The 26,711-nt window shown below is 35.2% G+C and overlaps 1 protein-coding gene across 1 annotated transcript in view; it reads right to left on the bottom strand.

Annotated features, from left to right (window-relative positions):
- The window catches only part of LOC149778833 (macrophage mannose receptor 1-like), a 113,122-nt gene that overhangs the window by 24,041 nt on the left and 62,370 nt on the right, over nt 1–26,711 (bottom strand). The window contains exons 8-25 of the mRNA XM_089939583.1: nt 19,371–19,483; nt 17,883–18,012; nt 17,212–17,294; nt 16,725–16,850; nt 16,333–16,443; nt 15,711–15,878; nt 13,372–13,460; nt 12,681–12,816; nt 10,547–10,585; nt 9,670–9,840; nt 9,179–9,295; nt 8,629–8,745; nt 8,225–8,275; nt 7,243–7,422; nt 5,071–5,234; nt 4,464–4,577; nt 3,912–4,033; nt 7–152 (exon numbers count right to left, since the gene is read on the bottom strand). Coding sequence (XP_089795709.1) covers nt 7–152; nt 3,912–4,033; nt 4,464–4,577; nt 5,071–5,234; nt 7,243–7,422; nt 8,225–8,275; nt 8,629–8,745; nt 9,179–9,295; nt 9,670–9,840; nt 10,547–10,585; nt 12,681–12,816; nt 13,372–13,460; nt 15,711–15,878; nt 16,333–16,443; nt 16,725–16,850; nt 17,212–17,294; nt 17,883–18,012; nt 19,371–19,483 — 2,177 coding nt within the window. The remainder of the gene's footprint in view (nt 1–6; nt 153–3,911; nt 4,034–4,463; nt 4,578–5,070; nt 5,235–7,242; nt 7,423–8,224; nt 8,276–8,628; nt 8,746–9,178; nt 9,296–9,669; nt 9,841–10,546; nt 10,586–12,680; nt 12,817–13,371; nt 13,461–15,710; nt 15,879–16,332; nt 16,444–16,724; nt 16,851–17,211; nt 17,295–17,882; nt 18,013–19,370; nt 19,484–26,711) is intronic.

Genomic DNA, 26,711 nt, shown 5'->3' with positions numbered 1-26,711 from the left:
AATTACCTGTATGGGTGTTATACCAGAATGTAAATTGTACAGGGTTTCCATTTATCCAGTAGTAGGTCCCTGGTGTCCTTACGTCCGATAGTCCAATCCAGTAAAACCCGGCTCTTTTCCAGATCAAGCTTGAAATAAAGGCCTGGGTAAACCTACAGCAAAAGCAGCACATTTAGCTCCACACTTAGACAAAACTACGAAACTTAAATGAGCATAAATTATATTTTCAATTTATGTAATGGAGAAGCTTCGACAAGCAGTAGATTCATGAAAAATGATGTACAGGCCCCGAAACAGGAGAGTGAATTATTTTTCATCAATACACTTTTATCATGGTTTCTCCAGTCAACTCCATTTTCAATATGTACTTGTTGCAATTTACAAGTTTGAGCAATGTTTTTTACAAAAACTTTTTGGACAAATAGGGGATATTAATGTTTAACAAGTTTTGATCAAAGTCATTTCCGAAGTCATTTTGCACCTATTGAATCTCTCGCTTGACCAAAGAAAGTCTTCGACTGGCTGATGTACGTGACTCCTTTTGCAAACAAGTAACTTTGTTGTTTTTTTCCAATGACAACAGTCGTGCAAGTCTGGCACTCACTTGTTTGGGCTTAAATGTGAAAAACCTACTTTGTCTGGACGAATGTTATGCGTGGCCAAGATTCAACCTCCATAGTCACTATGAGGTTCATATGCATACCACATATCTCATATTTTTTTTAAGAGTAGGCAAATGTGTGTGTGTGTGTGTCGTATGAAACATATCGTGTTGATCATTTGTTATTGTTGTTTTTCAAACCTGTTTCACAATATACAAATATTTACAACATAATTCCTCAGTATTTTCCGAAATACGAGCATCTATTTCTTTTTAACAAAATGTTTTGTTATTAAGTTTAACCATTGCTACTTTTTTATAGTTTTAACTGACTAACAAGAGAAAAAGTACAAGATTCATAAATTTCCTCAAAACAAACATTATCTGATTTTGCTGTTTATAAGTGGCTATGTAAAAGCATTATCTAGGCAGACGAACATGCTTATTGTGTAGGGCATGTAGCGTGTAGACGGACGAGTGAGCAACATCACGTGTCGAAATCAAGATAAAACATAGCTACGCTTAAGTGTTTGTCTTAAATTAACTCACCTATATGATGTTGGAGAGAGGTATTGTATACTTCCCTTTGTTGGCATAGCCGTCCGCACAGATAAATCTAACACAAATCCACACCTTCACTAATGTCAACCATTCTTCATTGGTGATAGACAACAGTTTGGAGTGGGTTTGATAGCACCGCAGAAGGGGCTAATTTTTATACATATGCACATTTGTTGCACATTCTTTGTTAAGGTTTTCCATTCAGCTTAGACAGCTTGTTTCTAGCGCTGCATAAGCATTGAATCATGAAACCTGGCGGGGAGATCTAAACAGTGCATCACACTGAGACACAATTTTCACACTTCAGTGACTTTTGAGAAAGTTTGTTTCATATTATTTCTCAAGCCTTGTTCATGCTAGAATAACACACAATATGATTACATGCATATCTATTAGTATAATGCCCTCATTACAGAAGAAGTTCGATGTGAGAACAATTGTTTTTGTGCGTCAATTAATATTAACTATTAAAAGGAAAAATATAATTGTTTTCCCGCCTCCGCTCCCCTTCCCCGATTTTATACTCAACTGTCTTCATTTTAAATATATTTATTGTAGTATGCATGCAGAAAAATTAGTTACACTAAGCAACCATCAATCTAATTGCAAGTACATACTTGTTTGTAGAGTGAGGTTTAATACAATAATGTTTCATCTTTCATGAGCTTTTATATTAGTTTCTGCTGATTATTGAATTCATGATATTTTATATTAGTTTCTGCTGATTATTGAATTCATGATATTTTATATTAGTTTCTGCTGATTATTGAATACATGCTTTTTTATACTAGTTTCTGCTGATTGTTGATTACATGCTATTTTATATTAGTTTTTGTTGATTATTGAATTCATAATATTTTATATTAGTTTCTGCTGATTTTGAATTCATGGTATTTTATACTCGTTTCTGCTGATTATTGAATTCATGGTATTTTATATTAGTTTTTGTTGATTATTGAATTTATTATATTTTATCTTAGTTTCTAATGATTATTAAATTATGATATTTTATATTAGTTTCTAATGATTATTGAATTCATGATATTTTATATTCGTTTTAAGTGATTATTTACTTCATGATATTTTATATTAGTTTTAAGTGATTATTGAATTCATGGTATTTTATATCAGTTTCTGCTGATTTTGAATTCATGGTATTTTATACTCGTTTCTGCTGATTATTGAATTCATGGTATTTTATATTAGTTTTTGTTGATTATTGAATTTATTATATTTTATCTTAGTTTCTAATGATTATTGAATTATGATATTTTATATTAGTTTCTAATGTTTATTGAATTCATGATATTTTATATTCGTTTTAAGTGATTATTTACTTCATGATATTTTATATTAGTTTTAAGTGATTATTGAATTCATGGTATTTTATATCAGTTTTAAGTGATTATTGAATTCATGGTATTTTATATTATTTTCTATTGGTTATTAACTTTGCAATGAAATAAATGCGCTTTAATTTGACTTTTAATTTGAAGCAAATATTGTCATTTCTTTAATTTGCGGCTAGCCTTGGATCATATTGTAATAATTAATTCATCTGTGTTGTCAATTTGTTTCAGTCGTTGTACTGTGAAAGTAAATCCGATACCTTGTTTACGTAATTTAGAGTAACTATTAAAATCCACCAAAATGCATGATACATCTTTTATGTTTGGTTGTTTTGTTATGGTCATTTTTTTTAGAATAAATCAAATATGCTTTCATTGTCTTAGTCTATTATCACATATTCTGACTTGTTACGATCTCACTCCGGATCTCACTCTTTCATATATTATCTTTGATTATTAGTTCGGAACTAATAATAATTATAAAAAATGGTCTGTTTTATTGTCATTGTTATTCTTTTGTGCCTTATCATGGTAATTAAGTAGGTAGGTTGGTATATTGTTGGTTTAGCGGTATTTAGAACATAACTGCTTTGTAGTACCGATTAAAAGCTTACAAAATTCAATTGTTAAAAGATTAAAAATGAAATGTGATCAGAATAAATAACAAGAAAACAGTCATTATGAAAGATCCTAAAATTTCGTTGTCATGATTACTTTAGTCGTAACATAATTTCTGTGCGAAAATTAATATTTACAGTGGCTAATAGAGACTACTATAAACTTCGCATCGGTGCTCTATGTAATCGTTCAGTACACTCTGTCTTTTTCGGACAGGTTGATTTTTCAATCTAAATAAATAGCCAATGTCCTAATTTATCTTGTTATTCAGAGTAAAGAATAAAAATTAAAAACAATAAGTCTTGCCTGCGAACAGCACTACAGATACGCAGAGACGCTGCCTCTAAGGTCATTAAAACTCTAGATTTAGCCTGAGTACAGAGCTACAACAGCACCGTTTTATCTTAGTGTAGGCCGCAAAGGAAATTATTGCAAACCAGAACAATACTTTCTGTAAACATTAATATATTATTAAAGAAAGAGTTTAATAATCAGCTATATACATAAACGGCTTAACACTCGAGCAATACTGACACAAAATCTTCACATTGATGCCACCGACTCTGTGTCTTTGGTTAAAATTTTACAAGTCTCGCTATCTGCTTAATGAAAGCTGAACAAAGCTGATTTGGTAATTTTTCATTATGACCAACTTATATTGAGTTTTGAGATATTTGTTGAACATTGTTGCTTCTTGGACATTTATATGTATTTGTATTGAAACATATTGCATTGGCCATAATGATAAAAAAATGTGTTACACTAAATATTATCATGCAGACCTGTCATTTATTGTTGCCAAAGTACCCTGGAAAGAAGAGTTGCACACGCTATTCGCGTCCGACCAGCTCTTGGAGTCATCTGCGTAAATCTTGTAGCAGTATGGGCCGTAGCCATGAGTGTACTGAGGGTAAAACAATTAATAGTTTTAATGCTATACAAAACTATGATGAAGAGTTGGAGTAGTGAAAGAAGTGATCAACTGAAGAAACAATCTAAATATTCATATAAATGTATGATTACAAATTTGAAATAAATTCTACCTTCGATTATTAGGACAAGAAACCTTACTTGAATCTTTAATATTGAACAAAATAATTCTAATTTTACTAAATCCATTTGTTTTAAAATCATCGTGGTGGTGGTGGTGGTAGTGGGGGGCTGTACCCTGGGTTGAGATAGTATTAACATTTAATGTCTTGGTATAGTAAGAATTGTGTGTAGGTCACTACAAGTTCATATTTGGGAGCAAAACTATCATCCATGTTACTTTACTCTACAGATACGTTCAAGATTTGCAATAACATTCATCTACTAATGAACTGGTCACATGCCATTGGACATCCCGTCTGGTCGGGGTTTTGGGTGGCTGACACGGCAGACTTCCCTTGCCGACAAATGAAGCCTTTACGATTCTCCGTGCACGTATCATCATTCCATCGTCCTCCCTACAGGTATAAAACATTCCAAACATGCACTATGATCTGCCATTAGATAGAATATAGTGCACAAAATAGTAAAGGTTGTTATGGTAAGATATATTTCAATATCACTGCAACAAGGGTGCACGTAACATACAATTTAGTGTTGTAACTGAATCAGAATTTATTTTACATATTTTTTAAAATTATTTTCCTTCTTCTATTTACATCTAAGGGATATGCTAAAAGTATTTTGCTTAAGGTAAATTAGAATATATAGAAGTGGTAAACAAAGCACATTTCACTATGTTTATTTGTCTGAAAACTCCAAACTTGCAATGAATAATCAAGAGAAAACAACAATGTTAGTTACTATGACAAAGTTATTATATTTTCCTAACTATGAACAAAAATATACCGAAACATGTGCAGATGAAAAACTCTCATGCAAGGAATATGACAAAAGCCAAAACGTCCAAATGAAAAAAACGTTGGTGAACATTTCTTAACAGAAACTCACAGTGGCTTGCTTGATGGTTACACAGTCTTCTAGGTTCCTCCAGTTGTTAGGCTCATTTATTGCCCAGTTGGTGTAAGTGACCGCTGTCCCATCCGCCCACTGGAATGTCATTTCAATCTGCTGGTCATTCAAACCAATCCAATAGGCATCCAGAGGGTTGGCGGCTTGGAGGAAAGAAAGGTACTTTCAAGTGAAATTTAGATGTAGAATTGTTTATCAACCCACAGCTGTTTGTGGTGGTCACTATGGTGCATGTTATGCTTTTGGTAGATAAGATAAGGTAATAGTCGGACAAAATCTATAGGAATTGAAACTACTCAATCGATACACATGTAAATGAGGATAAACTCTTTCATTAAACATCAGTGAATGCGACTTCAAATTAGACACATTTTGATTTAAAAATTGAATTTCATAGTAATTAAATGAAATCTCTCGTTTTCAGGGAGGGTTTTAATAAACATTTATAAACTTTAACATAGATAGGTTACGAGAGTGAAGTATGAAGCTACTTTCTATAAGTCTACAATTATGGAGAAACTAGCAAGGGATACAACATTACATTATATAAATCTCATTGTATTAGCATGTTTTACATTTATAAACTGTGACCCCTAGGAAAAATTGCATGACACTGTGTCCATGTATTCATTCCAATTAAAAAATTAAAAACAAGGAAACATATTTAAGGTTATGACCTTCGCAAATTTTATTTTCATCTCCAAACCAATTGTGTGTGTGTGTGTGTGTATGTGTGTTTACATAATCCTTGCAATTACTGTTGCAATCTGTATGCATGTATACATGTCCATGCTAATAACCTTTAAAAGACCCCTGGTACAAAAACAGCCAATAAATTAATAAATTAATAAATTAATTAAAAAGCCATCCATTTGTTCTCCGTTGATAATATAGTACTTAGGTCTGAAAAAAAGTTTCATCTCTGTATTATTTCTAAAAAAAAGAAGTGTAGTTCATTTAACTCTGTCTATGAAGAAGGGTCTTTATCTATAATGTTTCTGGAACAAAATGAGGAGTGAAATGGTTGTGAAGTTCATATAAGTTATACAAATGTTACTAGTGTACATCCATGAGAAAACCCATCTCATCCGTAACTTACTGAAAGTAAGAAAAATATAAAGTATTGAAAACAATTACTTATATGGCCGATGAAAGATGTTAGTGTTACGACTCTTTAACAGAAAGAAAAATGAAAAACAAATTATAAAAAAAATTCTTAAATAGAAAGTGAAAATTTCAAAGGAACTTACAGAATTGTAAATTAAATCCCAAAATGTCCTAAAAGTTTTATCATAAGTCCAAAAGTATTGAGAGTTCCGCATGAATTCCAGTGGTGTTCCGAGTGAATTCCAATCTTGAATATGCATATATGCCAGCAAACTTGAATCTGATAATGTGTTAACAGTCTTGATGAATGACAATGATATAATCCAACATGTCTTTAAATTAATTCACAGTATTCCCCAAACAGTGATTTTATCCTAAAGTAAATGAGCACTTTGTAATTCCAATGAATGATTGAAATAAACAAGTCCTCTAAAATGATAATTGAACAAAGGTAAATAATGATTCCACAACAGATGTTTAACATAGGAATATATGTCTTTATACCACTTCCTTTATATAAAAAACTAAGACACTGTAAGAGAACCAAGATGAGAGTTATTTCTCATCAAATTTGTCAACAAAACAATTTCCAAGGTCAATAAGCCACATAAACATGTTTACCCAAATTATCTTAAGGTGTAACCCACAATAATGGATCCATTTGATGTTGTTTACAGACTGACCATTACAATCACCAATCGTAATCACAAAATGTTAATAATGTGCGATAATTTCTCATCATTTTCAATTATTTGCATAATATGTTCCAGATTATGAACACGACAATAAAATCATGGCATTTTCAATTGGGTATTTTAAAAAGGACGTGTTTGACCTATCTAAAATAGATTGGAAGGCCTGAACATGTAGGAATGATTCATCATCAATTTGCAGGACATTCGATGATAAATTATTTGTCGGTGCAATTAAAAGGTTGTAACTGTGTCATAATATAACTAATTTGATTAGAAAATAAGTAGACTTAGGTATTCTACCTGTCGGTATGTCTCGTAAATCATCTAAAGACCCGGATTTAAAGCTTACCTTTGGGCAGGTGACTAATGATAAAGTTGTGCTCATTTATATTATAGATGCTTGCTAGAGATGCTCCGTCTCTCCCACACATTGTTTTGGCCGTCATCCAGTTCACAGAATTGACATACACTTTAAAACAATCATTACCGAATGGAAGCCACCCGTACGGGCAACCCAATACCATTCCCGCTGTAATAAAATAAGCACAAATTACGAATTCGATTGAGATGTACAAATCATCCAACCTGGCATGAAATTAAGTTGATTACTCGTTAAATTTCCATTTCGTGTCACTAAATGTGGGCTTAATATTTCAAAGCGTAAATTAACATAATTTTGCATTAGAGACATAGTATACATTTACAAACTTAATATCATTCGTATTTATTGTAGATGAATAATGATCGATTTTATAACCATATTAATTTATAACGTCCAAGTTTCTTGTTATATAACTTGTTTTTTTTCTCCGACAGATTGCTTTTTTGTATGTTGCGCTTTTCCATAAAACTTATAACAAGCATACTGACCGTAAAGATACTTCTAAAAAAAATATCCACATCATAATCCTTAGGGAAAAAGGGACATTACTGGCAACAAATAACCTATATGTGTTGCTGTGCCGTAAAACACCAAATCAATCAACTGATCAATCAGCGTGATAATATTGGAAATCAATGCATACTGCATTGTCAGATTTTTGCGTGTGATTTACAGGGTCTAATATTGAAGCAAGTGGACTCTTGTGCGATGTCCTGCTTTGAAGACGGAGAGCATGCAGAACTTTAACAAAACGGCCTTTTTAAAAATATCGCGTGAAAGACAGTAAAATTTGTAGAAAAAATTGCGTTGTTTATATGATGCCATTGTTGCTATACTAAAACTGTATATAAAGAAACGCCGTTTGCGGATGATAATTTTTTAAATACTGATTTCACGTTTTGTAATACTTTTATCCAGCTGGAAAACGTGCCTGAGAGGGATATACTACCTGGAATTCTGGGTGTAGTCGTACGCATAGTTGTTCCTTTTGGTGCAATCGCTGCAATACAGATATGTTATAGACGATTATATGGGTATACCGTACCATTATATGGTCATACAAATGAAATTGAATCAGTATAATTTATTTAATTTACCGAAAACTTTCTTACAAGTACCATGTAAATTACTGTGTGCATTTTACCGATGAAATTAAATTGATTGTAAGATATTTTTCTCTCATTATCTTAAAATCAGTAATGACAAACAGCACATTAACAACTTTAAAATTGATCAGAGGAATAACTTTCAGTGCACCTTTATATTTGTTAAGATATATGACAAGAAAAGGAATATGCAGCTTACAAGTCCTGGCTTCCGTGTTATATTACTTGGTAAGAAAGGTCAACAAACCTAGTTTTTCACAGACGAACCCATTTCTGGCTGTGCAAGAAATGTCATCCCACTGGGCAGACTGTGTGTACATTACAACACAGTCCGTCCCACCGCCATTATTGTTACCAGGCTGACCTAAAACAAAATAAAAACCGCTCAGTCTACTGCTGTTGTGCAAACATCACAGATGTATGTACGGACCGTAGAGAATAAAACTGGATTTTATGCAATATACGAAGTAAATATATAATCATGTACTGCAAAGCATTTTGCACCGTTTTTAATAGAAATCTAATGCAATCTAATTTTGGGCAAACTGATACTTTTTAAGATACTATTGCCCGTATATTGTTTTTGACAAAACAATTGTGTTTATTTGATTCTTTGCCTTACTTTCAAGCATTTTATGTCAGACTTTCTTTCCACATCTTTGAAACGTTTGCATCTAATTTTGAAATTGCCATTCTTCAGCTGACTGTTCATGTTTATAAATCGAAACATGAAAAATCGACTCTGAAAAGGTGAAGTGTTGAGATTACGAATGTTAGATTTGTTGCATCGTTCCCACCTGGTGCCCAGTTAATGTATGCAAATGGCTGTCCACCAGACCATTGCCAGCCACCCTCCTGAGACCGATCATTTGCCCCTATCCACACTCCTATAGAGTTCATCGTCTTGATACGACCTTTCAGATAAGAAAAAGCATGTACATAGGTCATTAATCTTTAAGGCACTATAGCTCAACATATACGAGATAATTAGCATGTTGCAGGGAAATTAAGAAGCAAGAGTTTACAAAAGTCAACGTTTAGATGAAATTTAAATATACATGACTGATATAAAAAAATGTGGTAATTTGGAATTTATAAATTAATTCTTTTCAAAAGAGACAAAATAGTTCATGAACGAGCCAGACTTGTTCATGAAACATAACAAATCATACATGAAATAGCCAAAACCAATAATGAAAGAGCCTAAATGGCTTATACAAGGATTTTGTTTTATATCTCTTGTTGATAATCTTGCTATGGTTGAGAGGAGAACAGGTAGAATGTTCACCTGCTATGTAGAACTGTTCTTGTATGCTCTCAATGGCTACCAATGTTCCACTCTGCAGTCTACAGAACTGTCCAGCATCAACCCAGTCCAGGCTGACATCAACAAACAGATAGCAGTTGTCTGTATTTGGATTACTCTCCCACTTTGGCCCACACTTGTACGTCCAGTCAGCTTAATTTTAAAACGGATTAAATTACTTGCCCATTGCAACGTATTCCTTTAAAACCAAGCATGATTGAATAAGAATTAAATGAAAGAGCTTGACATAAAACAATTCTTGTATTAATGTCAGCATATGACAGAGAGGTCCTTGGAATACTGTATTAAATTTAGTAATCAAGACAGGACATGAAGATAAAAAGAGGAAGAATTGAGCCGTGCTGTTTTCTTTTTGTCTGTGGAGCTAAACAGACCTGCTTGGAATAGACACATAACTTGTCAGCTGCATTAATTACATTTTTGTTCCTGTTAAGCATGGCTTTAGAAATGTAATTGTCTGGCAGTGTGATGTGCAAGAAATACACACAATTTAATAGATTAAATAATTTTGTTTCTTATGAAATTTCCAACACAGATGGCGGAGGAAGACATCGCCATTTGCAAATGAACAAAGTATATAATATAAAATACTCTTCAAAATGAACAAATAATATATAACAAAATGTTACGTTCGTGCTGTGATGACGAATATTTGTATGTGATATCTCATTACATTGTTTCATGCCAACCCTGCAGAAATATCATAAAATAACTCTTCAAAATTAGCTTGATAAAGGCAATGTAAACACGCAGAAGAAGAACTATTCATCTATCAAAAGGAATCTTGTTTGTTATCGGTGTTCTGAATTTGTTTAATGTAAATAGCTGAAGATCTTACTTCCAATAGTTGTGGGAACTGTTGGAGCTGGTATGCTACCTGAAACAATTAAATAAATGGACATTGTTATGAAGCATCATAATTAGTATCGACCATCTACGCTTCATTACATCTGATCACTAATGAAAGGAACATTGAGAATTTTATGCTTGGTCCATGTGATTAGATCGTTTGTTCAACATTCATCCAATAGTGTAATTTTTACATGATTTTAATGAAGAAAGTTTAAACAGTTAAACAACACAATGTTATTAAATTAATGCTTTTATTCATAAAACTAAATCTGGCCTTAAAGGTGGACCAGATTCGGCAACAATCACGATTTGGACAAAATGAAAACATTTAAAGTTTTCACATTTACTCGATCAATTGACCACCAAGGTAATATTTTAATATCATAGATATAATCTCCATCTCCAATATAGTAGATCTTTTGATTGTCAATTGAAATGTTGACCAAACATAGGATACACTTAATTGTGAATAAGGAAAACCTCAAAATTTTAATTTCTGAGGCCAAAAATGTTACTTTTTCTACTGTTGATTAGCGCTTCAATTAAGAACCAAACATAACTTGACCTATGGTGAAAATGCACCTATAATAAGAGTGTCCTGAAATATGGCATTGGTTCTAGATGTAACCATGTGCGGACTATAACCGATTTTAACGCCATTTGTATCCCAGTAAGGATAAGTATCAGTACTAAGTTCAAACTTTCATTTGAAAATTATGAAATTATATCCATTTTCAAACATTTTCAAACAAGACCGATTGTTGGGGCCAAAGTGGCCCCTGTAATACCTCCATCGTTGTCTCTTTAAGCCAATTACGGTTTTAGACTCTTTACTAAACTTTTCACCAAGAATGCAAGTTAATTTTTTTTGTCCCCAAAAATGTATGAGTGCAATTTTCATCAAGTTCCTGCTGCTCTGTTGCTTTTAGTGAGTAATGTGCCCTTGCTCTTGATGTGGCTTCATCACGTTTAGCTAAAGTGCTTTGTAGGACAGCTGTGTAAAAAGAGAATTTTACTGGAAATTTGGTTATATGTCAGCGTTATGAAAGACTAATTATCGTGAAACAGTAAAGTAAAATGCGTCCCAACTATATGATACGCCTCTTTGGTCTTAAACAATACTACAGAAAGAAGCAAAACCAATAAGTTTAGTAACTTTAGTAAATAATTTTTTAACGATGAATTTAAATTGAAAATTTAAAACACACTTGCAGTATTGGTAATTATATCCCAAATAATCCCAAATGTCATATGTCATGTCCGTAAGTATGGAATATTCCGAATGAATTGAAATACTCTTGAATGTGCTGACGTACCAATATTATATAATGTGTTTTCGTACCATAATAATACAATCCGGTATGTGTTTTAATGAGTTCTCCATAATCATAAGGTAGTGGTCCAGTCCAAAATTTAACGAGTACTTTGTAATTCCAGGGAATAATATAAATAAATAATTCCTCTCAAATTTTATATGAACACAGTTATAAACACTGATAATTTATTCCGAATGTCTTGTATTTAGCAGGAATTAATTTTGCCTACCTAATCAGAATTTATATACAAATACCCACGTGACCCTAAACACAATATATATCTCTGGAATTCCCAAAATGCAAATCATTTCTAATGGAAACTTAAATCAGATTGTTAACAAGTTTTCTCCCAGCACATTCTAATCTTGTGAACAAAGTGAGGCCTTGAACTAAACGTTTAGTAAATATTTTAAAAAAAATGACAAAGGTCAGGTAGGCAAAAACTATTCCTTCAGTTACGGGCAAAGGTCAAGCACACACTGCATTCTTATTTGAAAGGTTGATTTATCATTTATATTTTTAACAAACAGATGGAAATCTGTTTCGTACCCCTAAATGAGACTCGTTGATTCTTAAATTGTAATATACATAACTCATCATGTGTTCTTAAACAGGCTAAATGTCACCTCGTAGGTTTATTGTAATTATATATTAGAATCTTTAAGAGTGATATAATCGGTGAATAAGAATAATTTATATTAGTTTATTCAATAGAAAGTAAGTATATATATATATATATATATATATATATCGTATGGAATACTGAAAAGGAACTTCCCTCTCTGGTCCCTCAAAAAGACTTACTGGCAGGCATAGAACAAATATAACGATGATTGTGGTCACACCCGTCGTCATCCCAATCCGAATTCGTTGTGGTCACACAGTTCTGTGACCCGTGAAAGTTGTTAGGTTCCCCGCGGTGCCAATGCGTATACGTGGTCTGTAAAATAAATATTACGGTATATCTGTCAGATGATTCAACGACTTGTTTTTCTTGGTATTCATATTTATCCATTACGTTATTGTTTTCCTTCTCGTAAAAAGGTCAACTTTGGTTGATGCTTATTGTAAAAGATACATTCACAAGTGTTAATTAAGAGTTCCTTTGACATTCACTATGCACCTTCCTTGGCTCAGCAAAGAAACCAGTCGCCGCCTAATCTAATTTGGAGAATTCATGTGCTCGATGCATCTTACAGAAAATGGGAATGAACACATAAATCTTTTGATCACCTCAGTCTGAATTTTTTAAAACTAATATTTATTTTAAATATTGAAACAAAATATTTCAAAGGACCATTCCAATTTAAGATGTAAATGTTTAACAGATTTTATTGAACGTAGAATAATAATTTTAAGTCATCTTTGCAGAAACATTCTCCAGAATATCGGCATGACTTATCCCCTTTACCTGAAGATACATTTGAGTATATGGATGAATGTGACATGCAACTTCAATGAGTAGGCCTACACATGGCACAATTGGTATACGTACCTGTACGGTCTCATCCAGCCACTTGTAAGTGCCCTCTTGCGTCCTGTCACTCAACCCGATCCAAAATACCTGACCTGGCTGGATCTGATCTAAAGCCAAGAGAGAGTTAATTATGTAAGCAATGTACTCAGTGCACATTATCTTCCAACCATTTTCTAACAAATATGGATCAGGTGAACGTCTTTTGTTGATATGTTTCTCTCTTGATGAAATCATTTTATTATGGTTGTTTTTCCAAAACGAACGTGCCAAATGTTCTAGCATAAGTATTATTTCATTTTTTCAACAGTTGACAAATATGTATTTGGCTGAATGAAATGCATGATGTACTCAGTGATATTCAGTGTCTTGGTGATTTTTAATTTTTTTAATTTATGTTAGTTCACTCAGTACTAATAATTATCTTATTGTTGTTTTAGGGTTTAACGCCATTTTTCAGTACACGATAGGCTATACTTGGCGGCCAGTCTTAATGGTGGAGGAAGAACCCGGGAAAACCCCGGAAATAACCACCGATCCACGAGAAGCTACTGGCAAGCTTTCCCACATACACACATTAGCTGAATCCGAGACTCGAACTCACGCAGACAGAGGTGAGATGGCAGTGATCCGTAACGGAGAGCGCTTTAGACCACTTGGCCACTCTGGGCCAAAATAATTATCTCTTTTAGTTTCAAATTACACATTCTTTCTATTACTTTCTTTTCAGAAAAATCCTTGCTAATCTCAGCTGAAGCTCAGTTACGTTTCTTTGTGTACATAGATTGACAAGACCTGTAAGACACTGCTCTTGGTGTCCATTTCAAATACAAAGTAGTTCTATCCACAACTTTAATCACCCTCAAACATTATACGTTATTGTCTGATTGCTTGCACAAACGTTATTGTTCCTTTTATGTCGATATTAATTCCACACATGCTGGTGGATGATTTAAATCAGAGCAGACTAAAGCAAATTTAACGTTTTCAAAAGGTGGAACGTTCTCTGACAAAGTCACATCCACAATTTTCACCATCATATGCAGACACTAGTAGCATGTACCTTGTATGAATATTCGTTTTTTTTAAATATATGTCAACATGTTGTATTGTAGATTGAAATTTTACCACAATCCATGCCATTTTATGCTCCGATTTATTTTATACAAATTCTGTCAAAAGTACATGTACCTGAAAAGATAATATTAATATCTTCCGGAGAAACATTATTCTTCTAATTTAATCGAAAGCCGTATTGTGGTGGAATGAAGAACTCAGTTAGTCAAGAACCTCTAGAATATATCACAATCCTATTACTACCTAAAAAGGAGATGGAGAAGTCAAGTTGATGGTTGAAACTGATTAAATACAGAAATGTTCTCACCACACCCTTGACCACACCAGCTACCTAGTCAGCGAAATGTTTGCCTAGAAAGTTTCACCCCCTCGAATCTCTTGTATACGATAAATCCAGTAGTCTGAACGCTGTCCATCCTAGTTTCTGTCCATTTCTTAGCGATAATATTTCTGAGTGTAATTTCATGGAAAAATAACGTTTAGTTTGAAGCTGCTTCTGGACAATTGTCACTAAATTCTCAAAAACGTTCTTTATGAATATGACATAAACTAAACTTATGAGGAACAACATTTGGAGAGCTTGACAGTTCAGCTGAAACACAAAATCTATTTTTCATGCCAACTACACACCAAGTTTTGAATAAACAAACCCACCTCTCGTCTTTAAATCCGTCCGCAGTTTTGCATTATTCAGTAATGCTCCAACCTTTGGGGTGATTTAGGGATGAATGAATTGATTCAGTTTTATTGTCTTTGTTTCCAGAACCTAAGTTTAACCTTATATATACGACTGCATTCTTATTTGAAAGGTTAATTTATCATTTATATTTTTAAAACATGAGGGAAATCTGTTTCATACCTTTAAATGAGACCCGTTGATTACTAAACTGCAATATACATAATTAATCACGTGATATTAAACAGGTTAAATCTCACCTCGTAGGTTTATTGTAATTATATATTAGAATCTTTAAGAGTGATATAATTTGGTGAATAAGAATAATTTATATTAGTTTATTCTATATGAAGTCTTTGAAAACTACTTACGAACAGAAATGACAATGGTTGATACCAGTTATGTTCTCTGAAGAATGAGTAATCCAGTTAGGTATCAATACATTGTTATAACATGCTTAGTTTAATCCTATAATTTCTGAACTACATCTCATGGTAGATTGTTTTAGTGGTAGTCTGAAAATGATGTAAATCGTTATATAAGTACACTAGTCAGTACTATATGAAAACTGCGTAGGCAAGAGAAATGGAAATCTAAATTGAATTACGATTTATAAATCCCTGTACGTCATCGCTGGTTATCTTGACCAGGTCACTGCCAGAGCCCTTTTGATTACAAGCTGTTCTAGACTCCAACCAAGAGCGCTGTACAGCGTCGTTGAAATAATAACAAATATTCCCGTGAAGTTTCCAGTTGGTTGGACAGGAGTACGTGGCTGAAACACAAACATGCAATAAATCGAAGTCATATGTGAATGCAGTTAACCTCCAAGTAAATTTATATTATCATGGCAGGAGTAGCAAAACGGTATTGTGAGAGTATATCTTCCATAGATACAAATGTTTCATTCACATAAAAATACGCAATATATCTGCAAGATTATTTCTGACAGAAAACTTCAGCCACATCTGTCATTATGTCAATTATTTACATCATCAATATGAAATCACTAAAGCCATTGTCTACGCATCAAACTAAATAGTGTGCGCTTATACTTTACCATTCTGCAAAAGATTATTTATTAGATAATGTTTGCTGACAATTTTTTGGCAAGGACCGTATATTTTATATCTGTTAATAATTTTGAAATATTAATCATCAATCAGTGAAATTAATATGAATGTACCAAGTAGAGCAATGACCTGGAAACAAATTAAAATTTTACGTACGTCGGAGTGTATGCAGGACCGGCTTGACTGGTTTGTTTACTGGAATGTTGCACACAAATGCCATATTCTGTTGGCAATTTTCGGCTACCCTCCATTTTCCAGCTCTATCAGCTTATGAAAAAGAACACGGATTTATATGAATGCTAGAATCCGTTTAAACGTCTCAAATTACATGAGGTTGGATTCTTTTGTGTAACACAAGCTCTTTCTGTATATGGAAATTGTAGATTTAAAACATAATAAACTCATTTTCATCAGTTAATCTTGAAGATGTGGGTACGAAATTTAGATAAGAAATATATGGCTCCAAAAGGAGACCTCATTTTAGGGAGAGATTCAACTGCGGTCGTTATCATAGGAAAGGCAAAATAGGTAGAGAAAATTGCACTTACAAGTTTGAATGAATACGCAGTCCATTTTGCCCACGCTGTTCTGGGGGGTGTTATTGCCGGCAAAGTGTTGATATCGCAAGGTGTCACCGTTTCGCCATCTAAAAGGTCCAGATGTCATGTTGTTGTCTGAAATTTTCAGGAGATGGAACTGTTAAATGTCATAACCTAGAAAATTGTGACACGTAAGATTTACTGACGGAATTTTTTCTTCTGCATGATTTAAAAAATATAATTCAGATTTGTTTTGAATAGTTTATCATTTGAATATTTCTATCTCTCGCCGTAATAAACTATTATATATATATATATATATATATATATATATATATATATATATATATATATATATATATATATATATATATATATATATGATCTTGACATTATTAAAAGTGATTAATAACAAAGACAAGCCTTGGAATGCTCTCATGTTTGGTGATAATGCAGGCAAGAAAAGTCTAGAATTTGTAAAGAAGTGGATTGTTACCCGAGAGTCCGATCCAAAATCGGTTTATTTGACTGTTCTGCATTTCATCAAGGTAGCTGTTGATGAATTTCTGTGTCGTTTCGCTAGAAAAGGTGTGAAAAATTCCTTTCATGTGTAAATATGAAAGGTACAAATTTTTCTAAAACTGTAAAAATGCGTTAAAAGTCAGTAGTCCCAGAATTAATGTACTTCAACAACCATTAATCAGTTACTTCAAAGCTGTGGCTATCGCAATCGGATGATCCGTTAAACTATGAGCCTTTTAACAGCTTTCACTCAATAATAGAACATAACATAAAGTTAATTGATTTGATATATGCAAAAAACACATAGTCAATACAACACATTAATATACAATGCACTGTTGCATAAAAAGTCAATAAATGAATGAACTATGGTTTGTGTACATAAAGAGAGAGAGAGAGAGAGAGAGAGAGAGAGAGAGAGAGATTTAGTGCTATGACTTTTAAATGTTTTGCACAATTCAGAGAAACTTTGAACAGGTGTTGCGAAGTGCACTTGAAATATGTTTCCAAATTTTTACAAAGCAATGTTTAACTTTAAAGAACTTAATATTCCAATGAGTCATCATAGCGTAGTTAATTCGACTATAAGTGTGATGATTTGGGAAACCCAGGTTGCATAAGTAAATGGTTGTTTATAGAGCTTACCCGGGGATGCGGAGGAGCTCACCCCCTTGTTGAGAGCAATATGTGCTGGCATCAGAAAAGGTCAAGCTGTATTGGAGATTGAACTGGAAACACTGATTACGGTGTCCAATCCACCCTGGTAGGCACACGCCTTTCAAATTGAAAGGGAAAAAATATATATTCAATGTGTGCTGGACTATAGATTATAATTTTGTTACTGATCCAAAATGGGTTTATTATAACGTCAGGGGGATTAGGGTAGTGAAAATGTAGCTTCCTTGTAGGGTTAATATCAATCATCGGTTTAGATTTATTACATCTAAAAGCGAAATCTCTGCCTTTTTTGGATAACATCTCATTTGTTTTACATGGATGTATGATCTATCTTCAAAGCCGAGGCATTTGGTTATTCACGACTTAATTTTTATCAATACCTGGAGCATTGCTTTATTTTGTGCTGATTTAACGGAAGAAAAAAGTATATCCGGGATGAAATACTATAAATAATAGTATACTGTAATGTTTAATATAGAAGATATAAATATTAATCAGATTTGTATAATTTTTGCATACGATTTTGGAATTGGGTTCCGCGTCCTTTTATATTTGTGCACTGCAGTTTATTAATTTAATTTCTAGAAACAAAAGGCAAGTTACATCCTGTTTAATAAAATTAAAAATTAAATTATGGGACAGCTCCCTAAAGGACATAAATCATTATTGATGTATTACCAATGGCAGAGACAGGTACAGAGATCGATAAACGAATAAAAATACAGACATATTAAAAAATAGCGAAAGAGATGTAACTTTTCCATGAAACCCTGTCACACAAAAGTAATCAAAAGAGTTTACCTTTGATTACAATTGCCATTTCAGTAGAATAGACAATCACTGTCATCAAAATGCACTTGGAAATTAATACATCTCTAGAATTATTGCTCCTATCCAAAGGAAGAATACTTTATGTACAGCAGGATACACAATATTGTGTCTCAGATTTTGTCGTTTCTTTATAATCAGCACGCATATTAATTATCAGCATGCTTATTGGACACAAAATGCAATCACAAATAGACATGTTATTAAAACATAAGATATAAAGATAAGATAAATATTTTTAATATATCTGGCTAAAATATTCTCATTTTAACTCATGTATGTGTCTTTTCTAGCATAATTCAATTTTGTGACTTTAAGTGACTGCTTGATCATTTTAATTCAACGTAACACAATTTGCAGCTAATATATATTAATTTTGCATGAAGTACTGAATAAATAAACACCTCCATGCTTCAAGTATCTATTCTTCTTTTAACAGTACATTTGCATCACTTTCTCTGTTTATCTTTTCCATGTCACACTCTTAGTTATTAGTACATCTTGCTTTGTTGATAATGACATAATCATATCGAATTCTGCATTTTTGAGAATGTCAAAAAGAAATCATCGTGTTAGAACTTTCTTGTACTGTTAGATGACTGGTAATTTCACACATCCATTCATTACCTTCTGACTTTTGGCAGACAAATTTTTTATTCTGATTACAGGGTGCTGTATTCCATGCATTTAGATCGGAGGCCTGATTTGTGACGAATGCGCAGGTTGCATTTTTATCAGCCCTGAAATGCAACAAAAAAGAAAGATATAGAAGATTTGTTTTTGTACTTATACAATTAAGGTGTATTTAATTGCCTTATTATTAAACACGACTTAGATACAATCCTTCCCCTAAAAATAAATCAACATATAACGGTGTGTGTGTGTGTGTGTGTGAGAGAGAGAGAGAGAGAGAGAGAGAGAGGACCATATTGGTGTTTGAGAGAAGACATTTGAAAACTTGTAACACCACAATCAAAATAATTTTACGGATAAAATGCAAAACAAAAGGTTGGAAGCAGTGAAGAATTATGAAAAAGCACCTTAAATGATAGAAAGATAATATCTACTTTTTTCAGCTGATAGAAGGAAATATTTTATTCGTGAAGTGGAAACATTCTTTATTGTCACTCGTATCTTAGCCAATCGTGACAGCATGACGTTTCCACTTAAGTCCTGCAATATTTAATTATATCTACTAAGAATATGTTATTGTTCTTTCTACTGTATATCTTTATATACTGTGTACTGTTTCTATTCATTCTGTGCCGATAAGATTAACGGCCGCATTACTATGCCGAGTTACAATACTTTGAGGACAGCATCCAGTTACAAATATTTCTAGTACTTACAATACTTTGAGGACAGCAACCTGGTACAAATATAGCTAGTAGTTACAATACTTTGAGGACACCAACCTGTTACAAACATAGCTAGTAGTTACATCACTTTGAGGACAGCAACCTGAGTAGTAAGGTGGGATACTTTACGGACAATGGAAATTCCAGTCAAAACACCCCTGGGACACTTTACGGACAATGGAAATTTAACATGGCGAAAAATCGTGGGAACATATACGGACAAGGGGAATTAACATGGGAATAAATCGTGGGACAATCTACGGACAAGGGGAATTTAACATGGGATTTTTTTTTTTAAATTTTTTTAAAAAAGGGGTAGGCAATTCAAAGACTATCTCTTTTCGAGAAATATGGGGGCCCTGAAAAGGGCCTTTGGGTTTTCTTCTTCTTCTAATTTCTTCTTTTCCTCCACCAAGTTCTTATTTTATCTCCTACACTCTTCTTCTCTTTCTTTTTTTTCTTCTTCTCTTCTTTCTTCTCTTCCTCCTCTTCTTTCTTCCTCTTCTCATTTTCCTCTTCTTTTTCCATTTTTTCGTTCCAATTGCGTATTCTTATTCTTTCCTCTTCATCCTCCTTCTCCTCCTTGATCTCTTTCATGACACCACTAATCTTGTCCTTTGCTTTCCTTAAATTGTTAATTTCCATCTTTACACGATGGGGACTATAGGAATAATGGTCTTCAACGAGTCTTATTAGCATCTGTTCCATTATTCCTAAGTTGTCTAAAACGTCTTGCAAGGTTTGTAATTTGTCGATTTGGTTTGACGCCATCTTCTTTTTATTCTTTGCAGAATGGTTTGAACGACGAATACTGTGGGTTCTTATACGAAAAGCGCGAACGTGAAGGAAAACATCCCCCTAAAACATAAAATGGATCTTACCTAGATGATGACCAAACATCGCGCGGACGTGAAGGAAAACATCCCCCTACTTTCTCATTTCATATAATAAAACCCTAACTTTACTCTTCACATACGCTAAGAAACCCATAATCTACTATTCACACAAACATACCTTAGCTCTTACAAACACAAACACACCAACACACAAACTCATACCCTCACACTATCTTAAAAAAGAGTTAGTGTTTATATACACACTACTCTACCTACACACATTGGCAAATCTATCGTTATTTCTTTTCTAGAGTATTGGGTAGCCCTGAAAAGGGCTGTTTTTTTTAAACTCCAGATGCACCTATCTAATGGTTGCACCTTCCTGGTCTGGCGCCGCACACGCATCTTCTTCCCCAGTCTTCTTTCACCTTTCTTCTGGGGAGCGCAGAGGGAGGATGATTCGCTTCAGCACCCCAATCCTCTGTTTCAGGAATATTAAACGACATCATCTCTTCTCTTTTCTTTTCCTCCTCTTCCCTCTGTCTTCTCTCCTCTTCTTCCTTCTTTATTCTTGCTTCTTCTACTATAGCCTCCGCTGATAGTTCGTTTACTATCCGCCTGGCATATTCCAGGTGCATCTGGAGTTCTAACAGTTTCACTATTCTGCTAGTCATTCTTCTGGCTGTGTTGATCAATCAACAAGGGTAGCTGGACTGCCGAACGAGTTTCAATTTATACTGAAAGCGCGTACGTGAAGGAAAACATCCCCCTAAAAACATAAAATTCATCTTACCTAGATCATGACCAAAAAAACAACAACGCGCGGACCTAAAAGAAACACTCGCTCACTTTTTTATGCTATCCATCACTTCAATAGACTATCCACATACGCAAAGCAATCCAATCTAACCCCAAATATACACCTCAAGCAGCCCAAAAAAAAACAAACATCATTTTAATCTACTATCCACACCAACCTACTTTATCACTTACAAACACAATCACACAAACACATACCCTCAAAAATTTTAAGAAAGAGTTAGTGTTTATTTTCACACTACTCTACCTACACACATTGGCAAATTGATCGTTATTTCTTTTCTAGAGTATTGGGTAGCCCTGAAAAGGGCTGTTTTTTTGTTGTTTTTTTTTGCTATGGCATTCTTTTTTTAGTTTCTAAGAATGCGATGTCCTCTGAGGATAGACTTTCTGGCAATAGGTCTGCTTCTTCGGAAAGAGAAGAAGAATTCTTTGGTGTCGATACGACAATCGACAAAGCCTCTGTCAGCTTCAGGTTGCTGCTGTTGCTGTTGTTGCTGCTGTTGCTGCTGTCTCTGAAGTCTGTACTTCTCTGTCCATTCTTCTTTCTCCCTGTTCATTTCTTCTCTGAAGAGCTCTTCTATCAGGTCTTCAGTGATTTTTAACATTCTCACATTCTCTATTTCTTCTGGTTTCGGTATCAGACTGTGTCTGACCCTATGCAGATTCACGTAGGCTTCGTTGAGCTTAGCTAGTTTGGAGCACATCTTCTTAGGAGGATGAGTCGACAATGGATGGCTAGACTGGGAACAACCCGGTTCTTAAAGTTAAAGCGCGGACGTGAAGGAAAACATCCCCCACACAGTTTTCGAGCCGCAACGTTCATGAGAGGGATAGTAAGAAATGAAAGAGCATCAATCCAACATTCTTATAGCTAAACAAAAGACAAAGGCATTTTTTTCTAAACACAACATTTTTATTCAAAAAATCACTTAACACTAAACAACAACATTTTTAACAATAATCCAACACTATAACATCAAACAATTTTTTTCTTCAAATACAATCTACTTTAAACAAGGCTGACAACGTTGTGAATGAAATTGTGATTTCCACTGTTGGAAATCATTAGGCCATTGATGAACACTACGTTTCCTAGCTTGAGACAAAAGATAAGCATAATGGTCACAAAACCATCGATCTACTTTCACATCGTTTCTAGCAGAAGAACGAGGATCGAAATGAGTCACTAAATGTTCTAAGGAATAGCCCAGGCTGCGATGATGCAGAAAATACACACAATATTGTCCACACACCAAGGAATCTGTGCCTTGTAATTTCACGTTATTGAATCGGGTGGTTTGAGCATTTCTTCTCATAAAGTCGATGATATCGTCTTCCAAAGGGGGCAATCCGTACGAATCGAAATATTCCACACAGCCTTCTTGAGGAAAGTAGACGGCTACCCAGTGGGTTCCTGGGAGATGACTGTCGTCCGTGTTGATCACGTAAGCTTGATGGTCTTTAGGTTTGCGATGAGGGAGTTCATCTTTAGCACAGACGACAGGATTCCAAGAAGACGTATACGAACTGTGGTTCAAAAGGTAATAAAGTTCCCAGGTATCCATTGTTTTGTGTGTTTGTTTTTCTTCTTCACAGGTAATAATAAGTCGTCAATTCGATCCTGACTTTTTGCTTGAAAATGTCTGACGAATAAACGGTTATTCGTTCTGTTTCTTCACTCTGATTCAGGAGAGCTTCGATACGATGGATCTCTTGAGTGGTTAATGGTGGACAAGAATGTTCACGCAAGTCTTTATACCACTGGTGCAACACGTCTTTGTTCGAGATGAGACTCCAAGCTTCGTCCAGATACTCGTCCAATTTTTCTTCTTGACTTAACATCAGGCATTTATCGTGTTGAATTTGACTGGGATGATCGTTTTGACATCCATAGCAATTTTTCTTGATCAATTCCGTTATTTTCTCGACCAAGTGTTTGGCAAAACAGCAGACTAAATGCGCTTCTTGTTCTGGCCATCTCGACTTCATCAAAACTTCTTTGTCTTGAGATTCTTCTTTTTCCACGGTCTCCTCACATTTCATCTCCAAAGTTTCTCCACTAGGTAAAGAGGGATAACAGTCTTCCATGGCTTTCTAATAGTCTAGAATGACTTCTCTCAAACTGTTGATTTCTATGGTATTATCGAATTCTGCATACAGGATGACGTTCACTGTCGTTGTTAGTTTATCTGCAAACTGAAGTTCCACACGAATCTGGCCAGATTTTATAGGGTGGAAATGTCCCTCGTCGCTGCCTTGGTCTGGAGTGAAATCGAAAGCCCACAAAGCATAGCCTTCTGCATACTCGTCGTACGTAATGCCGTGACTGGTGTTGGTTCCTAACTGGCCGGTGGCTTCGTACAGGGACAAGTACGATCTCAAGTAATTCATCTTCTTGTCACTAAAGTCAGGTTCGAAAGGTCGGGTACACAAGGTCTTGCCATCACGACTGACTTCGATTTTCCTCACACCGAAGTGTTTAAAGTTGAAAGGATTTTGAGAGATGAGTCCGTTGAAGGCTTCATTCGAGACCATACCAAGGATTAAACGCTTGGGTAGCTGTCCTTGAAACAGATGATCTTCGGTTATGGATTGAAGGTTAGCGGGAATGGTGAACGTTTTCACTTCCACGCGTCGGATGGGATACTTGGCGGTCGTTCTGCTCAACGTCTGACTGATTTCGTTTGCCACTTTAGGTAACACTTCTACGCGTCGTACGTAGAGTTTGGCTTCTTGGATTATGCTTTTAGGAGCCTTAGCAAGATCAGCAGCCTGCAAATGGAAAGTGGTACTGCTACGATTCAGTCTCAAGCGAACATTCACCCCGTTCAGCAAATATTTCTCTTGCAACCACATGTCCAAATGCAAACGATCCATCAGTTCTAAACTCCTCTTGTCTAAGATTTTGCTTTCTCTTGCCTCAAAGCCTTCATTGCTTTTATCTATTGCGTCGAACTTGCCCGCTGTGTCATCTGCCCACAGCACACAGGCATTGAGATGACTTGTCTTGGCATCTGTTCCGTACGTCAAGAGATTTTCCAGGTAGGCACGGTAAGGGTAAGTATCCATGCTGCTGCTGACCAGTTTGTTATTCAAGTACAAATCCACTGAGCTGAACAAGGAATGCATGAAATTGTTGACGGGAGCTATTTCGTCATCGTCTTCTACTCCTTTATCATCTTTTTTTAGAACTTGGACTTTCAAGTACAAGTAACTGCTATTCAGATCGATGTAATCTTCGGGCTGCCCCTTGATTTCAAACTCGATGGGAGCGGAATCGGTCAATGAGGAGATGGGATTAAATTCCACCCATTGGGATTCTTGCATGGTCATCATGGTGGGGGGCATGGCAAACAGATCCAGTTCCGTCTTGGAACAAGCGCAAGACTCTCGGTGCATCATTTTTTGTTGTTGCTGTGTTTCAATAATCGAAAACGTCTAAGTCTCGAACGGTTCTTCTTTTCTTGGCCTTTCTCGCTTGAAGTCTGGTGAAAGGGTGTTTTCTTCTTCTTCTTCTTCGTCTCTTTCTGCCTTGTCCTTGCTGAATGCTTGACTCGGTAGCGTGCAGGGCATTTATAGGTGTGTCTCGTCGGCCCAAAATGTCTTTGCCCGTTTGCAGCAAGACATTTTTACCTGCCCTCATGAAGGCTTCTTTAGGGTTTTGTTTGTCGATGATGACATTTTGGAGAAATTCTTTGCCTTGTGTCAGTGCCGCATCTTTCAAGGCGTGCAATCCGCGTGTCACCATCGGTTTCAACACTGGGGCCACCGAACGAAAGGCCGATTTTAACATGTCTCCTAAACCGTGTCCTCGCTGTCGAGCCACCCCTCGGTACACTGGATACATGACTTACTTACGAATCGTGAGAGAACCGTTTTCGAAAATGGAGTTTTACCGTGACTTTTCCTTTGGTGAATGGAATATTTTGTCCCAAATCTCCTTTTATAGTAATGTTGACCGTGTCCAAATACGACTTGCTGACCGGCAAATAGTGAGGATGGACAAATTCGCGGTGGACGTGGTAAGTGTTTCCACCTTCCTCGTCAGCGTTCGTGGCAGAATCCACTTTGAAAGGAATGACACGCAGTAACGGTACGGAGGTGTGTCCCACCACGTTGTATTCCACTACATCGGAGTACACAAAGATCAAATTCAGTCCTTGGTTCAGTTCTACCGGGGTACGAAAATACTGGCCAAAAGTCACGTTGTCGTAAATGATGGGTAATTCGGGTGGTATTTTTTGTTCTAATTTCTTCCTCAGTTCCATGTCACCGCCCAACATGTCAAACAATTCGGGACAAAATTCAATGGAGACGATTTTACTTCGCTCAAATTTCATCAAGAAGCGACGAGCTACTTTGTGGTACTCCAGGGTGACACTTTTGTTCCTGAAAGTTTCCTTCTTAAAAACTTCCCCAAACACACCATTAAACTTGGAGGCTATGGCGCTGACCAAATGATGACCACTGAAATAATAGCCTGGGAGAATGGACAAGTTGTAGGTCCACGTTTTAGTTTTCTCATCATAGGTTCTATTGGTATATGTGCCAATCCTATCCAACTCCTCTTGCAATGGTTTGTCATGAACTTCCACCTTAAAAGTATTTTGATTGGGAATGACATTGTGGACTTGGGTCGGGTGAATCATTTCCACTAAAGCCACTTCCCAATGGGCTTCGTGATCTAACTGGATGGCTTGAGGTAATTTGGCCGTGTAACAGCACAACGTGTTGTTGGGAAACACCTCCATGGAACTGTCACTGGGTAAAGTTAAGTAAAATTGGTTTTGGTGACTCATAATTCCAGAGTTCTGTGGCTGTCCGAGGGGTTAGTGGATGTCAGAGGCGTGTCTCCACCCAAAATGGGGTTCTGGTTGTGGTTGTTGGAGTGGTGACTGGCACTGGCACTGGACACAACGTTCCCGTTCGAGGAGAATTTCAGGGAGGGATTG

This window comes from Sinohyriopsis cumingii, chromosome 17 (genome assembly GCF_028554795.1).
Source record: "Sinohyriopsis cumingii isolate HCF-2022 chromosome 17, ASM2855479v2, whole genome shotgun sequence".
Lineage (NCBI taxonomy): Eukaryota > Metazoa > Mollusca > Bivalvia > Unionida > Unionidae > Sinohyriopsis > Sinohyriopsis cumingii.
Note: the sequence above shows the minus strand (reverse complement) of the source record. Positions and strands in the feature narration are given on the sequence as shown.